This window comes from Chlamydotis macqueenii, chromosome 6, assembly GCF_036417535.1.
Source record: "Chlamydotis macqueenii isolate bChlMac1 chromosome 6, bChlMac1.mat, whole genome shotgun sequence".
In the NCBI taxonomy this organism is placed as follows: Eukaryota; Metazoa; Chordata; class Aves; order Otidiformes; family Otididae; genus Chlamydotis; species Chlamydotis macqueenii.
Genome location: NC_141561.1, coordinates 43,293,780 through 43,311,044, shown reverse-complemented (window position 1 = coordinate 43,311,044; position 17,265 = coordinate 43,293,780). Strand labels below are relative to the sequence as shown.

At 56.6% G+C, this 17,265-nt stretch overlaps 1 protein-coding gene across 1 annotated transcript in view; it reads right to left on the bottom strand.

Moving 5' to 3' along the window:
- Window positions 1-17,265, bottom strand: part of LOC147600338 (axonemal central pair apparatus protein HYDIN-like) — a 39,493-nt gene that overhangs the window by 5,657 nt on the left and 16,571 nt on the right. The window contains exons 14-37 of the mRNA XM_086751227.1: window positions 17,049-17,176; window positions 16,749-16,940; window positions 16,213-16,362; window positions 15,312-15,551; window positions 14,865-15,033; window positions 14,137-14,322; window positions 13,121-13,297; window positions 12,307-12,483; window positions 10,940-11,133; window positions 10,050-10,202; window positions 9,567-9,750; window positions 8,968-9,109; window positions 7,555-7,705; window positions 6,379-6,792; window positions 6,019-6,246; window positions 5,326-5,538; window positions 4,851-5,053; window positions 4,491-4,673; window positions 4,125-4,244; window positions 3,593-3,752; window positions 3,311-3,487; window positions 2,989-3,183; window positions 1,954-2,061; window positions 1,211-1,615 (exon numbers count right to left, since the gene is read on the bottom strand). Coding sequence (XP_086607353.1) covers window positions 1,211-1,615; window positions 1,954-2,061; window positions 2,989-3,183; window positions 3,311-3,487; window positions 3,593-3,752; window positions 4,125-4,244; window positions 4,491-4,673; window positions 4,851-5,053; window positions 5,326-5,538; window positions 6,019-6,246; window positions 6,379-6,792; window positions 7,555-7,705; window positions 8,968-9,109; window positions 9,567-9,750; window positions 10,050-10,202; window positions 10,940-11,133; window positions 12,307-12,483; window positions 13,121-13,297; window positions 14,137-14,322; window positions 14,865-15,033; window positions 15,312-15,551; window positions 16,213-16,362; window positions 16,749-16,940; window positions 17,049-17,176 — 4,649 coding nt within the window. The remainder of the gene's footprint in view (window positions 1-1,210; window positions 1,616-1,953; window positions 2,062-2,988; window positions 3,184-3,310; window positions 3,488-3,592; window positions 3,753-4,124; window positions 4,245-4,490; window positions 4,674-4,850; window positions 5,054-5,325; window positions 5,539-6,018; window positions 6,247-6,378; window positions 6,793-7,554; window positions 7,706-8,967; window positions 9,110-9,566; window positions 9,751-10,049; window positions 10,203-10,939; window positions 11,134-12,306; window positions 12,484-13,120; window positions 13,298-14,136; window positions 14,323-14,864; window positions 15,034-15,311; window positions 15,552-16,212; window positions 16,363-16,748; window positions 16,941-17,048; window positions 17,177-17,265) is intronic.

Sequence of the window (17,265 nt, the reverse complement as noted above, 5' to 3'; positions counted from 1 at the left end):
TGTTCGGTCCTGGGGATTTCCACACACGCAAACAGGAACACACCCGTGTGCACAAGAAAGGCGGCACACAACTGGTGAACTGCTTGTTGGGGTGGCTGTGCCCCAAAGCCTTTTCTAAAGGACTGTTAGCAAGGAACGGCTGGCACACCCCGTCAGCTGCGTGTTCTGTTGGCCTCTCCTGGCTGGTGGAAAGGGTTCCTGCGCTTGAATGTCTCCTGAAGGTCCTGCTGGGTATAAGCGTCTACAGCCACCGGCTCATTCTGTTAGCAAATTTCATTCTTAAGAGCTGAAGCCAGCTCTGCTCCCATCAGGAGTCACAAGAGAGGGCTCGATGGCAATCCAAACTCTTGCCTAACGAGTGAGCACTGAACAGCCGCGGGCTGAGCGCAGCGCTGGCAGAAACGGCTCCGTTTGATCCTTCTGTCAGTGCCTGAAGGGCACAAAGAACTGGAACTCGGGAGATCAGCACGGCATTCGTGGGGATAGTTGCACAAATGAGATGGGAAAACCATTACCAGCCTTTGGCAAGGAAATTTGATCTCAGTCTTCACTCAGTAATGTGCTAAAAACCCCTGAAGAGACCGACACGCAAAGGCTACAAGTGATGTTGAGAGGCTGTGTTTTCAACTGGGAAAAGGGGGCAAGTGCTGACAAACAAACCCATTTCATACCACCCAGAACGGTAAGGCAAGGCACCCAGGATTGGCCCCGCTTCACCATGAAGGACTAACATGCTGAAAAGCAACCATAGATCAACGAGATCTCAAAAGACAGTTTTTCGGGATGGTCACAGGAAGCAATAGGGCTCTGGGGCTTCCGCTACCGGTCAACCCTTGCTGCCAGGGAGTCAAGGACTTGGTGTTATTCTGCATCCCAGCGCACCCAGCTCAGCTGCCAGAAATCAAGGTGTGTTTTTCTTTGCTCTGATTTTCTACATGGGCAATATTAATCTCTGGCCGCTAAGTCCCAAATTGTTTCTCTATTAGAATGCAACTCTGCAACATACTCTACTTTTACAACCACTAATTTGATGGATCCAGCTTAAATTAAGATGAATAGACACCAATGAGAACTCTTTTAATAGACTATGGGTGAGGGGCAGCTTTGTCCAGGGACCTCCCAAGGGGGCACAGGTCACTGGGGAGGGGGGAGGCCCCTGAGGTGGTAGACCCAGGAGATGCCTGCCCCTCCCCGGGCAGGAGAGCAGCACCTTGCTGGTGAAAGGGGCCTCGTCAGCGTACAGGCCGCCCTCCAAGGAGATGGTGATGGAGGCGGTCTTCCTGGCACGCCAGCTCTCAGGGCCCCTGATGGTGAAGGCCAGGTGCTCCACTGGGTCTGGAAAGGCCAGGGGCTGCGGGAAGAGGTTTTTGAAGGGGACGGAGGTAGTGGTGCCGCCGGCTGTGATGGTGAGGGGTCCCTGTGCCTTGGGCAGGAGGATGAGGCCGAAGAGGGATACGCTGGACTCCCCACCAAGCCGGATAGAGAGCTGCAGACCGGCCCTGGCTCTGCACACTTGGTGGGGCTTGGAGGTCACCTCCATGCTCTTCTCTGACCTCCTCTGGCTGGCACGGGCCATGCTGATGGTTTTCGCTGACTGGAAGTTGGCCCAGTTGTTCTGCAGAGGAGAGAGAAGAGACAGTGGAGGGGCTGATCACCAAAGCAGAGCCAGCAGCTCGGGAAGGAACCGCTGGTCCCCTGCCATCATGCTGGCTGGGGTCCCTTTCCCTTGCCCATCACCCACCTGTACCCTCCCACCCCTCACACCACAGCCCTGGGGAGTGCTCGTGATGAATGGCCATAGGGGCTGCTGCCCAAACGTGCCCAGCAGGGACAACCCCGCACCCAAACGCTGGGGGACCTCAGCGCCCAGCTCTGGCAGCAGTGGAGAAGTGCTTTGGTTGCCCATCTGCAAAGGCACTGCCATGCACCCGCATTACTTTGTTTCGGGGGCACCCCCTGACCTTGAGAAACGCTGGTGCTCAGAGCAGGCTCGCAGGCCTCTGCAGAGATCTTGATGTTTTCGGTCTGAACGACCCCCAAGATGTCTCCTGCATCTGAAACCTGAGGTGACAAGAAACAAGCACTGCTTAGCCCCTTCTCCTCCATTCTTTTGCTAGACAATATCTGAGTCCTTGTCTCTACAGGCTGCTTCCCCCATGGCCTCCCCTGCGTGACAAGCGCTGTGAGCACACAAGCTTTCCTAACCTGTTCATCTCCCGGGCTGACCCAGCGGGGTTCTGCCGCAGTAAGAAACCCTGTCAGCCCAACTCTTCTCTCCGCCAGCAGCCGCGTGGCTGCTAAAGCACCCTGGGAAGCAAAGGGATCTTAAAGCCACCACAAGCGTGAGGTGTCCCAGAGCAGGGGGCATCGACAACCAACCCTCTCCTCTTCAATCAACCAGCGTCCTCACTGAAATGCATCCCCGAAACCATGGGGAACAGCCTCCCAGGGCGAGAGTTTGTCGCTCTCTGTCAAGAGCCCCAGACAGAGGCCAGGACGGGTGCAGCGAGCATGCCAAAGTCTGGACAACCCAAGGACAGCGTTCAACCTGGCACAGCAGCAAGGTGGTTGTAGCGCGGGCTCAGGGCGCAGCCTCATAACCCAGCCGTAAGCCCTGCAGAGGCAGCGGCTGGTTTTCTGAGGTGACGTGGATGCCCGGGGATGCAGCGCGTGTGCTGGCAAACCCAGCTGGAGGCAGCAGAAGCTGGGGTCGTAGCACCCCTGTCCCTGTCAGGCCCATCTCTTCCTGACTCCCCAATATACTTGCCCCATGGAGCTCAGCTACCAGGGCACCCGAGCAGTCACTTCGTCCCCAAGAGCCCCTTGCTGCTAAGGGCATGGCCCCCCAGCAGTGCAGGAAGGAAAGAATCTCTGGAAGCTCATCCTTTTGCCCTCTTTGCAGGGTACCCTTCAAGCAGCCTCCATCCCTAAGAGCACAGGGCTGATCACTCTGCCCTGCTCTGCCAGGGAGGGCACAGTCCCCCTCACCTCCAGCTGGATGGTCTTCAGAATGCTGAGAGCCTTTGTGGCCTTGAAACGCAGCTGCACAGCAAACTCCGTGTGGGGACCCACGATGCCGCTGTCTTCTGACACCGAGAAGTCCTCGCCCAGGTCTTCCAGCCCAATGAGCCGCCAGGCCACGGGCAGCGGTGTGCGGTTTTGCAGGGCCAGGGTCTCATTGTCCTTCCTGCAGACAAAAAGAGACACTCAGCACCAGCTGCTTGATGGGCATGTTAGTCTTGCAGTTGAATGGAACTTGGAGCAGCCCTGGCTGACAGCTCTCGTCCCCGGCGAGGGGCTGTGGGGTGACTGACCTGGGCAGAAGCAGCGTGTTGAACGACAGCTCCTTGGGGCTGACCCCCAGCTCCACCTGCACCCCCTGGCAGCACAGGCGGAAGACCACCGGCTCTGGGTTCCCCTGAACGCAGCAGATGAGCTTGTCTTCCACCAGGCCGGCTGAAGTGGGGTACGCCCAAACGCTCAGCTCCTAGCCCCGTCCCCGCAAGAACAAACACACAAGAGCATTCAGTCAGCAAGAGAAACAGCTCCTGGGCACTGCCACCGCTGCCTGTCCTACCTGCCTGTCTCCTACCTGCTTCTCGTTCGGTTGCAGCCTCATGCTGGGAGGCTCTAAAAGGAACGTGCTCTCCTGGAGATCGCGCTCAAAGGAGAAATGCACCTCTGCTTCCAAGGGGCTGACGTTCAGGATGGTTATCTTCTCGCAGTTGCTGGGATAGCGCAGCTCCTTGTACCTGTCCACAAAAGGGGAAAAGGCTGCAGAGGAGATGCCAGGACCACAGCCTTGATCACATCTTGAGGAAAGCACCGTGTCCGGGCAGCGGCAGGCTGCACTGGAAGACCATGTTCCCACGAGCAGGCTAAGAAAAAGGATCACTTTGGGGCACATTGCACGGAATATGGGTTCATCCTTGCGTTGCTTTGATGTCTGCCCCTATACTTGGTGCCTGCATGCCAGAGGTGTGACGATGCAGTCACGCACTCAAAGAGCGTTTTACAAAATCTAAGTGGAAAGGCACCTGGAAAAATAACAGTATGCCAGGCACATGGCTTCTTCCGCCTTCTGTGTGAGCATCAGCTGCTAACTCAGGGCTGGGAGCACGTACCCGTCTCTTGGCTTCCCACACAGCAGCGGTCCAAAGTGGAAAACACCCGTGTCCATGACATACTTCTTGGAGATGATGTCCTCATCCTCCTTGCTCTCCCTCTGGTGGGGAAACACCAGCCTGGGGAGAGAAACAGGGAATGAGGAGCTGTGAGATGCTCCTAGGTAGGAAACCTGGTCAGAAAGCCATAACCCTTCTGGGTGGCTGAGGTACCAGGACTGGTTCCCAGCTCCAAGCACGGGAAGATGCTGGGCTGCTCAGGCAGCACGCTGTGCCCAAGCCAGAAGGTCACAGGGGTACAAGGGGCAGCCCTGGCTCTGAGTTCAGGGGGAGCCATGCGTGAGGGCTCCCACGCGCCAGCCTTACCGCGGGTCCTGGCTGATGGCGGGATACAGGCAGGTGCCCCTGCAGGGCAGCTGGTACAGACGCTTTGTCCCCAGGATCTCAAAATGCAGCGTCTGCTCAAACTGGCCCAGTTCCGTGGAGCTGAAGTGGACCTTCAGTTGCACCTCACCGTGGGCAGGCACTATCCACCGACAGCTGCTCAGCCTGGCAATTAAAAAGGAGATTTCAAACACTGGGAAGAAGCAAATGAGGAACGGAGGGTTGTGGACTTGCCATGCCATGGAGGCACCGGCCGAGGGTGCCTGCAGAGCTGGAGATGAGGGACCTTGTCTGGCGAGATGGCTGCGAAGCAGAGGGGTCACCTCCTGCCTCACAGCTCGCCTGACAGGTCTCCCTGGGGATGGAACCGTGTCCACATCACTTTGGTCCAACCTGGGAGGACATGTGGGTGCTCCTGTGTCCGGCCTCTGGAGATCTCTGCTGCCCCGGCTGGAGCTGCGCTTCTTGCTCAGAGTCTTCGGGCTACCCACAGCTTTCTCCTTCCTCGACCGCCCCCTTGTTGGAGTGACCTGTTTCTTGGAGGTCTTAACAGCAAGGGGAGAGAGAGAAGAGAGAGAGAGGTCAGACCTGCCTGGAGACATCCCACCCTGGAAAGAAAGCTGTGGCTCTTTTCTCTCATGATAAAGAACCATCCTATTTCTCAGCAGAGAGACAGCACAGCTGTCTCTTTTGGACAGACAGAAGGGATTCCTGCAGACACGTGGCCCCGTCATGATTTGACCGCCCTTCCACAGTGATTCTTTTCCATCTCGCCTGCCCCCCGTGCCCCCATGCAGCCTGGCCCCTGCCCTGAAACCTTCACTGCGGGCACAGCGGGGGCATCCACGACACTTACAGTCGCCGCCTGTTCTCCTTCCGCAACAGCACCTTCTGGCACAACAAGCTGGAAGTGCTGGAGGGCTTCTCCTGCTGCAGGGGCCGTTCGCTTCTCCGGGTAGCGGATCACGGAGTACAAAGCAGGAGGGGGAATGGGAGGCCCAGAGGGACCCAGTCCCAGCTCATCCAAGATCTAAAGCAGAAGAGAAAACTCTTTATACTCCCGTCACCTTCAACCTCCCACTTCCTTAAAGGCACTGAGCTTTTGGCAATGGGGTTTTTAAAATTATTATTTATAGGGAGTACAGTGCTTTTTTATGCCCAGTGGGGTGGGCAGGCTCCAGAGCAGTGCCAGGACCTACAGCTGAGACCTAGAGAGAAATCTCTCCTCTGAGTGACTCAGCTGAAGGCAACACTGACCGTGAGCTGCCCTGCCCTGGAACCATCTGGAATGATTTCCACACTGGGAAACTGAACGGACAGGATGCTTGAAGAGAGAGCACTCCCGCTTTGCACCCGTCTGAGGGATGGTGAGAACCTCTCCAGCCACGGGGCTGCTCCGGAGCCGTTGTGGAACAGTGGCCTGGACAAGGCTCTGTGCCCTTGTCCGTGGGACGCAATGCACCAGGGCAGAGCATGGCAGGCTCAGCACCTGAGCTTCACAGGGCTTTACCTGCTCTGCCACTGGCAGCTTGCTGCTCTCCAGGATCTTCCTGGTCACATCTTCTGAGCCCAGTGCTTCGATGGTCAAGCAGGGCACCCTGCCACGCTGGCCTCTGCATGACCCTTCTGCACCTTCCCCTTCCAGCTCAGATAACGCGGAGTCCTCAAGAGCCTCCAGATTTTTTAGCCGCTCCTTCTTCGTGCGCTTCTTCTCCACGCGCTCTTTCTTGGAGCAATCCTTCTCCAGGCGCTCTTTCTTCACACCCTCTTTCTCCAGGCGCTCTTTCTTGGTGCTCTCCTTCTCCATGCGCTCTTTCTTCACAGACTCCTCCAGGCGCTCTTTCTTCCTGCACTCCTTTTCCAGTGTCACCTGATGCTCTTTCCCTCTGTTTTGCTGGCTCCTGTGGCTCAAGGCAGGCTGGCGCCGGGCTTCTGCTTTGTGCCGCACCTCCGCTTGGTTCAGAGGGGACAGCAGGATACCCTGAACCCTGTCCCAGAATGACAAGATATGCGCCACATACTTCTGCGATGCCTCATAGATCTTAAACCTCAGGGCCAAGTTCTCGCTGTCACTCAGAGCCCCCTGTTCTGCGTCTGAGTGTTGCACACGCACGGCTGGGCAGGCATCCATCAGGGAAACCTTGCTCTGCTTTCTCTTCTCTTCCTTGTCACTCCCAACAGTGCCTGAGTGCTTCTTTACAGATCCTCTCTTGTCTACCCCTTTGGTGGCATCCAACTGGTTGCTGGTGGAAATGCTGGTGTTGCTGGCGGATGCGTTCGTGTTCTGGGCAGGAGGAGCAGGAAAAAGCAGTGAGCATTTCAAAGCACCAACTCAGATGCTGCAGGGCAGTGATGATCTTTGCAACAGCACCCCAAGCCTCGCCTGAGACCTGTGCTGGGTGCTCCACAAATCCCAATCCAGAACACAGCTGGTACCCAGGGTAGCTCAACTGAAACCAAACTCCCCAGTGCCAGACTGATGGGGAGTCCTGCCCACCAGATGAAAAGTAGAAAAGCTTCTCCGAACCAAAGCGGGAAATTAAAACACCTCCGTACTCCTGTGCAGTCCTCTGGGCTCCATTCTGGTGTGCTGAGCGTCCCTGTGCCTGGCTGACACTTGAGGAAGTCTGGTTGAATACCTAAGGCCTGGCGGGATCTCCTGCCAGGCATGTAGCAAAAGACACCCCATCCCAGACGGATCATGGCCCAGAGGTGTAAGTCATGTGCAGAGTGGGGAGAAATGCTGGACTAAAACTATCTAGGGCTTCACAGTGAATGTCTGGAGTTATGTGAAGCCAAGACTCAAAGGCAGCATGATCCCACAAATGCAGCTCCCCAGCAAACCCATGGGAAAACATCCCTGGCCAAGCAGCAGCATGAGCAAACACCGGCTCTTGTTTCCCAGCACAACCCCACGTGTTACTCATTCAGGCCCATTCCTGGGCCCAGCGCCGCGTGTGGCTGCTGGCTTCTCGGGGAATGGTACAGCTCCATGGGAAGAAGCTCCCCAGGGCTTTTACTCATCTCTACAAACACAGCCACCCACCTGTCTGACTCCAGGCTGCATTTTCTTCCCTGAAGCATTAACTTGGTCTTTTCCAAGCTCGCTCCTACTCCTCTTGGAATTCTCCAGCTCTTGTTCCTCCTTCAGGGGTTCCAGCTCCTGACGGTGCTTTTCGTCAGGCTGCTCCATCGCCCTTCAGGAAGCCAAACAGAAAACAGCCCTGTGAGTCACCACCAGAAATGTGGGCTCGCTGCAATCCCAGCTGGCCCTGCACGCCATTCATTGACCCTGAGGCCAGACAGAACTCTTAGGCCATCGCCATGGACTTCCCTCAACCTGGGGAGCCTGGGAACATCCAAAGGGCGGCAAGGTGAGAGGGGTCCTCCAGGGCCAGCCAAATCTAGGCTTTGCTGTCCTAAAGTCTAAATTGTGCTGCTTCTCCAATCAGGTCCACCTGGACCCCTCCAGCACACTGCCAAGGACGGATCCACCATCTCTGCGCACTGATGCCAGAAGCCCTCTCTTGCTCTCCCAGTTTCAACCAGCTCACAAATCACTAACGCCTCCTTATCCCTGCGCCAACACCTACGAGGCTTATCCAGCCCTTCTCCCTGGGCATAGCCTGCTCCTTAGTGAGGACACTCACATCAGTCAGAAAGCAAAGGTAACTCCCCTCCTGCAAAACAGGCTCTCATCAACCAGGCTTCCTGCTGGAACCCAGCCGTCACCACGGGAAACTTGTGCCGTCTCTCCTGGAAATCAAGATTGGAAGCAGCCCTAGCCATCTCCTCCCAGAGCAACAAACTGGGGCCTGTGCTGACAGAAAAGCTGAAACGCATGCTCACTTGAAGCAGGTCCCCCTCCCAGTTTGACACTTCCCCTGTGCATCCTCCTGGACAGGGCTGCTTTGCTGGGTCACAGCTTCTCCCAGGCTCCCCTGCTGCTGCAGGCGAAGGGGAGCCGAAGAGACACCAGCTTCTATGGCTGGCGGCACTCAGTCAGGAAAACCCTGGGAGATCAGCGTTGCACGGGCTTCACCTACAGCAGGACTGCTCTCTACACCAAGGCAGCACAGCTGCACCTCACACCAGCCCACACCACAGCCCCTCTGGTTTGGTGAGGAAGGGGGATGAAGAAGATGGCCATCCACAGCATTAACTCAGAGACACTTGTGGGTGCAGCGGCAAGGCAAGCACAGAGCCCAGCTGCCTGCAGCCAGCGTCTACGCCAGAGGGCTCACTGCTGAATCGGAGAGAAGATGTTCTCTTCTCTCCCAGCGCAAAGTCCCTCCCCTGTCGGGAGCCAGGGAGGTGGAACTGGCCATCCTTGTGCGGCTTGGAATAGACACTTTTGGCGTTTGCTCTGAAAGCCCTCTTAGCTCAACCAAGGTCTCTGGAGCAGGGAAGGCCCTGAGGGACACTATCCTGGGGAGTTGTCCATGGAAGGCTTACAGACCTCCTCCTCCTCTCACGCCGGGCTTGTAGGAGCCTCTGATTAAACTGAGTTTTCTCTTCCTCCATCAGTGCATCGTACTCGTCCTCATCCATCTCCCAGAGACGTGCTTCCTCCGTCCTGGCAGCTTCTTCCCGCTCCCGTTCTTCAGCACAGACCAGAGGTGAAACCATTAGCCACTGCAAGTTCTGGCGGAGCTGCAAGGATTCACAGCTCTGTCCCAACCCAGCCTATCATCCTGCCAGGCCATCCTGGGGAGCTCATATCCCTGCTCCAGCGTTCAGAGAATCCCCCAAACTGTCGCCTGTACCTTGCCTGGCTCACGTGCACCAGCGCTGTGGACAGCTGGAGGGTGGGTAGGTACTGAGCCACAACAGCTTGCACTTGTGCCCAAGCTTTAATGGCAGAGACCAAGGGGAATCTTACAGCCTCAGCTCTGCTGTGTTTAAGCAACTGTGAGCTGAGTGCTGGCTACACTGAGGCAAAAGGCGGAAGGATTCATAAAACCGTTTCTTACAAGCTCTGCTGGTGACACAGATACACACGGGTAAGGTTGAGGGCTTGAGAGAAGATTGGAAAGGCGCGGAGATGAAGATTCTTACCTTCCTGCTCTTTCGCGGCTGTCTCCCTGGCTTTCAAAGAAGCATAATCCCGGAACACGTTCACAAAATAGATGTGAGGCCGATTTCCCACAGCTTTGAGCAGGCAGAGGAGCGCAGATGCCGTGCTGCATGCAAAGCAGGTCTCCAGGCCATCAAACACCACTCCCTGGAAGCAGTCGCTCAGCTGTGAATCAAGTGGCAAAGGAAGAGAAAGTCAGCGATGGCACGCGTTGGGCTCTCAGCTACTCAGTCAGCCCAAACGGCAAAGGGCAGCGCGTCGTCGTTCCAAGAGCATCGGCTCAGACAAGCTCTGATCTTTCCCTGCGCTCTGCCGGCTTCTAGCATCTGCAGCTTGACCCAGGCGTGCCTGCACGCAGCCCAGGACTTCTCCAGCAGCAGATACAGATCCCCTCCTCTGCAAACTGTACCTCACCGCCTGTCTCTCTGTAGCAGGAACGTATCATTTGCCCCCACCCCACGTACCTGCAGCCTTTCCGAGAGGATGGCCACCAGCAAGTCCTCAGGCAGCACGCAGCTCATCAAGCCCAGCTCTCCCGCTGCGCTGTCACTGATGCTCAGCCATCGCTGCGCAGGAACGCAGGGAAGGGCTGAGCTGAGCTCAGAACTCAATGAGCCCTGCAACATTGAACACCACGAGAGAAATAAACCTCCTTGGAACCCCCTGAACATTTCCAGCTGCTGGGCTTGCAGCTCAGGTCTCTCGCTCGCAAGACAATAGACCCAAAGGGCAGGCCAGCAGCTCCAGGGGACAACCCTGGGGGTCACATCCCTTGGCCACAAGAGACCCAAGCTTGCAAGCCCCTGGCACAGCGTCCCACAGCTTTGCTCACCACCTGCAGCCACTTTGCCAACAAACCATACGACTCAGTCGAGTTTTTCTGGCAGAACACAGGTTTTTGTTCCCACCCCACGCCATCCCCAACCTGCCCAGCTGCCTCTCTGCACTATCGTTCCCCACACCAGGCTCTGGGTGACACAGAGCCCCGCCACGGTAAGCAGCCCCTGCACTTTTAACAAGGCCTGTAGCGACAGGAAAACACGTAACGGTTTTACACTCAAAGAGGGGACATTCAAACTAGACAGAAGGAAGACATTTTTCATGATGAGAGCGCTGGAACATCGGAACAGGTTGTCCAGAGAGGTGGTGGATGCCCCATCCCTGGAATCATTCAAGGCCAGGTTGGACGGGGCTCTGAGCAACCTGATGTGGTTGGAGATGTCCCTGCTCCCTGCAGGGGGTTGGGCTGGGTGGCCTTTAAAGGTCCCCTCCCGCCCAAACCCCTCTAAGATTCTATGATTCTCAAAGGCAACAGAAAGGTGCCATGCACTAAGCTGTGCCGATCACGCTTCACCCGGGAGCCTGTCAGGTCCATTACATGCTGTTTCTGGGACAGGCGCTCCTTTTTCTTTGTCTTGGCCGCTGCAGAGCTTTGGGAACCGACAGACTGCAGGCTGACTTTGTTGGCAGAGGGCGACTGGCTCCTGTCTGGGCTGCGCTTGCCATGGGCCCGGAACTGCCGGCGGCGGGAGGCATCTGCGTTTTGACCTGTGGAGGGGACAAACGGCTCAGTGGGGCTGGCGACGGGCGCTGTGGGGAGCAAGCAGGCACCTCGCACCTCCATGAGCACAGCCTTGTGCCCTGGTAGGGACACAGCACTTGTCCCCCAGCCTGCCTGGCACTGGCAGCACTGCTCCCAGAAGCAGCTCCCTCCCTGCTTCTCTTATTAGCACGAGAAAGCACACCACCTGAAACTAGATTGGAAAGCTAGAGAGCTTTTAATTCACAGCCCTGTGTCCGTCCCAACAAACGTGCACACAAGTAACACCTTTTCCACAGTCACTCCCCCTATGGGTCAAGCCAAGGATTTGTCCTCCAGGACTATTGTTTCTGTACCTTGCCCCCATCCTACATTCTCAGATAGAGACCGTAACACGCAGCCCTGCCCCAGCTGCATCACCCATCTCTGCTGGAGCTAAATCCTCCACATGGGATAACCCCACCGGGGACCCAGGCCCTTCTTCCTTCCACCAGCTCCCAACCCAGCCAAGTTCAAAGCTGAGCAACGCAAAACTGCCCCCACCACAGACAGGGTCTGGCCTCACCCTGCAGAGCTTGGGGCACCAGCTGCCCAATAAAGTTTCCTTAAAGTCTCCGGTCTCACAACGGAGAACAGCACAACTGGCACCAGCTGCCTAACCTGACAGCCTGTATAGGAACATCTCTGGAGAAAAGAGCTCATCTGCAGCATCTCTCTCATCTGAAACTGCCCCAGAAGGTGATCCTTCCCTTCCTCTCATGTTTGTGAAGCCACACTCAAAGTCAGTCGTCTAATGCTTCATGAGCCACTTTAGAGACCTTTTTCCTTCTTAAAGTGGGCAGCAGTTCTGCCTGACGGCCCTGAGGAGCAAGCTGGATTCAGCTTTGAGGAAACAGGAGAACTCTCAGTAAGACACAAACAAGTGTGCTTCACTGCTCCTAGAAAAAGGAACCCGTGCCAAGAAGCTCAGGAGCAGGAAAAGTGCCCCTGCCGGATCCCGGAAAATAGAGAATTTTTTTAATACCCAGAGATGTTTGAAGAAACGGCTTTGCATTTCTACACGCTGCAGCCATGTTCCCCAAGAGACCCAAGGGCTGTCAAGCTGCTTCTCTGGAGCAAGGGAGGTGGATGGTCATGGTGGGTTTCTGAAGCGCTGCTGGGGGTCCAGCGTTTCTCCTTACCCGCACGCTCTGTCTCCTTGCGGCTCTTCTGCTCGATGGCAGCCCTGATGCACAGCTCCTGGGCACACAGCCCTGCTGAGCTGCTCCTCTTCGAGATGGCTTCCTCCACCACGGCATCGATGGACAAGCAGGCAGCGCCATAGTATTTGGACAGTGCGACCGCTGCCGTGGTCTTGCCTTGAGAGAGAGGAAGACTGCTTGGTGACACTTGCACATGAGGCATTGTCAGGGACAGGCTCTGGAAATGCCCCAAAAAGTATTTCACATTTCCAAGGGCAGGGGGAAAGCACGTGCCCCTTAAGGAGAGACCATGAGGGAGGCAGCCTGAGCATGGTTAGAAATGTGGATCATCTCCACCTCATCTTCAGCTGAGGACTTTGTCCCTTGTGGTGACCTCGACCCTGGGCCAGAACACTGCTTCCAGCCCTGTCCCACCACCACTCAGACTATTATTCGCTAGCCTGTGCTGCTCGCTGCTGTCTCAGGCAACCTCTGGGCACACTTTGAGGGTCAGTGTGGGCTAGGGACTGCTCCCACGAGGCAACATGGACCCGAGGCAATGTGGTCCCACAAAGCAACAGGAACATGGCCACACTGCTTGCGGGAACGAGAGCCCAGCTCCTAGCAGGGACACAAGATGAGCCACACCACCTGCATCAGCTAGGCGAAGGCCTGAGGCTGCTTCATGTACCAGCAGAGCTGTGGCTCACCTTGCTTCACTTCACTTGGTCAACCAAGCACCGTGGTCCACCAGGAGATATATGTCTCTCCTGCTGCCCCCCATCCTGGCAGCCACGGCCTGCCGCTCACGTACCTGTCAGGGGTGCCCCATGGACGATGACGACGATCCCTCTCTGGTTTCGGGCTGCGCGCCCTTCTGCAGAGAGATCGATGCCAAGGTGGCGGGCAATGGCCTTAGTGACAGGGCTGTTGTCCAGTTCTCCCGCTGCCTCCTTGCTGCTGGCGGTGCTTTGCTGATGCTCTCCTGTGCAGAAGCAGGTAGAAAAGTCGGTCTCCTGCCTACCTGTCATCCTGATCATCCTCCCATCCCCTCAGGTCCTGGGAGAGGAGACTGCTGAAACCAACGTCACACCCAAGATCTCACCATGCCCTTCCTTTAGACTTGTGCAGATCAGGGTCTGCCCTAGATGCTGGTGAAGGTGCCTCTTCAGGGTACAGGAAATGGGGTGGCAGAATGGGGTGGCAGAAAGAGAACAAAGCAAGCAGCCAGCAATGCCTGAAAGGCCTGGGCCAAATCTTTCATGAACTGTCGTCATGGGAGATTGGTCTCAGGTCCTGCTGAGTAAGGGGACACAGGCAGAACCAGGCATCTTACTCAGTCCCAAGGCAGATCGCAAGCTGAGGATCAAGCCATTATCCAAAAGCCGGATGCTTGAGGAATATTACTAGCAGGACATCTGGCCGGGCTCTGAATTCACCAGAACAGCATTTACAACGAGTTCCCACCTTTGACCTCAGGAGGTCACCAAAAGACAACTCAGCTTGCAATGCCACGTAGGACAGCGAGCGCCCTGCCCTGCCCTGCCTAGCAAAGGGAACAGCATCATCCTGATCCCAGCAGCTCCTGGGGGCAAACATGCTCATGTGGCAAAGCTGGGGAAAACCTCCCTGGCCTCTCCCTTGTCCCTGCCCCAGACTCCTCCCGGGATCCTGCAGACTTCCCAGAGAAGAGCGCATTCCGGGCCTACAGGAGTGAAGGTGGCCCCAGGCTGCAGGGAAGTGATGGAGCTGACACTCAAGTCCTCCACTGAGACCCCTTTGCCACAATGGACATAAACCAGGTGACGAGCTTAGGGTTGTTATCTGTCCCGCATCTTTTCTCAACGCCTTCCTCCTCCTCTTCTCCACATTCAGCTTTAGAGTCCACCTTGTTGGACTGGCTTTCATCAAAAATGGAGGAGGGAATGACCGAGCTGTGGGATGAGATGGTGTGAATGATCCCAGCAGAGTGCTTCCCTCCTTGAGCTGACAGAGACCGGACACTTTCAAAGTTTGCTCAGCAGGAAGGACACAGGGAGGGAAGAAGAGAGTGAACATGCTCAGGCATCTGCTCTTTGCCATTTGACACTTTGCGCAGCCACATGCAAAAGACACAAAATTGCCCAAGGAGGGAGACTCCCAAGGCACAGGGAAGTCTGTCCAGGCTCTGGCTGCCCTCAGGGGAATTTTGAGCTTGTGCTTTTGTTGCTGGGAAGAAACAAATCGGACATAGCCAGTGGTATTAGACCTGGTCCGACTGTCTGAAGAACTCATCCCATCCTACTCTTTGTGGATGAGGGACACAAGGGGACATCCTGACTACTGCCCCAGTCCACGGCAGGCAGATACGAGCTTGCTTTGGCTGCACTCAGGGCTGGCAGAGGATGCGTGTTACAAGCCACAGATTTCCACCTGGAAATTCCTCCACCAAGCTAGGGAATGGGAAGCTGCTAAAAGCATGGGCTTTCCATGGACAACGAGGTCATGGGGAGCTCAGGGTGTGTGGGCTGAGCTCCCTGCTGTGGCCACACTCAGGAGAGCCAATGCCAATCCCTCACCGTTGTCCTGGCCTGCTGGTTCCCCAGTCCTGGACTGTGCCTGCTCCTCTTCCAGCCTCTTCTGGTCCTCATAGTACTCCAGCACCTCTGGGGGCAGCTTCTCACCCGGGGCACGTGGTGGCAGCAACAAGGTGTTGTGGCGATCGTAATCCTTCAGCGTCCGCAGGATCTGTGTGCATAGGGAAAAAAAAACGTAGGTGGGATGTGATTCTTGACCTTCATCACACGAATAGACTCCCCAGCCAACCCATCTTCTCCCTCAATCCTTCCTCCCAACGGCACGGACTATCCAAGCCCCTACACACCTGCCAGCAGAGGTGGCCAACCCTGAAATGCCACCAGGCTTTGCCCTGGGGACTGCCTCCACCCCCCTGGCACGAGCCTGGGAAGGCTGGAGCGCTAGGAAGCGACGGGAGTGTGCCCATGGGACCAGACCTTCCCTCTCACCTGCTCCTCAGCAAGGTACTGCTGGTCGAACTCCAGGGAGTAAAACTCGATGGGGAAATCGCACGGGTTCTTCACCACCACTGTCCCCTCTGCCCCGCGGCTGCACGGCAGCGATGGTCCCAGCTCCAGCACCGAGGGGCTGAACTCCAGCTGTGGCTGCAGCCCATGCCCCGACATCTGCAGCTCGAGCTGCTGGCTGCTCTGGCAAATGTTAATCTTCACCTTGCTTCTGTAGGATTTCTGCAAAGAGAGAAGCACAGAAAGCTCCTCCATGAAGCCCCAGGTGACAGGGCCTCCCATTCAAGCCTTCCCCAAGGTCAGACTGCCTGGGAACATGCAGACAGGCTGGGCCAGGGCCATGGGGACTGCTGGCAGCACAGCACTGCAGGTGACTGTCCTGCCGTGCCCAGGAGGGTGTCTGGCGGCTGTTTTGTCTGCTGGTACCAGCAGCGGGATTAGCCTCGATGGGCCCTTCCAGCGTTATCCCCTGTGAGCACGCCACGTGCTCTGCACCAGGGCAATGCAGCCTGCAAATACGTCCTGGCAAGGGGGAAGATGATGGGAAAGAGGCAGAGTTCCCCATCATGCACCCACAGGTAGCCACACTGCAGTGCCCTGATGCTCGCTGTGCAAGCTCCCCATGGGGATTTCAAAGCCCCTCTCAGAAGGCTGTGCTGCAAGGGAAACCGAGGCACAGTGGGGACGGGGCTTGCAGAAAGCTCCATGCGGAGGTAGACCTCATCTCCTCCTCCCCACGCTGGGCTCTCGTTACCACACTGCCCTGACAGACCTCCTGGGGGTGAGTGAGCAGGATGAGTCCTGGTGTGCAGGGGAACCGCATATTTGTTTATCAGATGGACCTAAATTGGTCTATCAGGTGTTTCTGCCTCGCCAATCTCACCTCTTCCACAGGTGAAAACCTGACTTGCACGTGGCATCGCTGTCCTGGAGCGAGGACTCCAGCTGGGGGCAGCACCTCGAAGACACAGGGCTTGGCCTTCAACTCCTGGAGCAGCTTCCGATGCATGCGCACCGACAAACGTTTGTCCACCTGAGCACAGAAACCAATCGTGTGAGGTCTCCTTGGTCTGTGAGGACAGACTCTCGGTTCCTGCAGTGCTCTGAGATACTGTCATGGTGCTGCGAGCACCCACGTCCAAACCAGCCACAGCCACCACTGGCCTAGAACTGGAGGGAAAATGTGCAGGCAGGGTGCGCAGATGCACTGTCAGAAGAGGAGCAATGGGTGAAGCTGGCAAAGAAGTGAAGCATCAGCTAGTGAACAGGTGCAGGCAAACCAGATTTGCTCTGTACCTCTAAAGCTTCCTCAGGTGGGCTGTAGCCCAAGGGCTCAGGCAGCCACAGGCGCAGAAAGGGCAAGAGGGGCAAAGAAAGCCCAACCACGACGTTACGCGTTCCACGGAGTCTGTGCTTTACCTTCTTAACAGGCTCACTCCTGGTGGTGAACCATTTGCAGGGGACCTGGAGTGGATTGTGGAGCTGGATGGTTTCTTCCTGGCACTGTCCGCACTGGACAGTGGAGAACTCCACTGTATCCTTGGAGAGGCAGAGGGACGGCACAGCAACGTTGGCACGGAGACGGACGTGAAATGTGGGGCCCCCTGTTACCTAGTGAAGGACAGAGCATCCCGCTGAAAGCCCAGGTGACATCTGCTGCTGTCCCAAGCTGCCACCTGCCCTGAAAGGTGGTGAGGGAGGTGAGGAAGCATGCGGTACCTTGATGGGCAGGAGCACGTCCACCTCTCCCAGCGGCAGCTTGGCACTTTGTGGGTCGAAGCGCACCTCAAAAGTCTCTGTCTCCCAGCAGGGCAGACGTTTCACACGGGCAGGCTCCACACTGAAACCTTGAACAGATGAAAATAAAGCAGCTGAGAGGCACAACCCACATCAATGTGTCACAAGCGTGTTAAGGCCATACGAGTGTCCTGGCTGC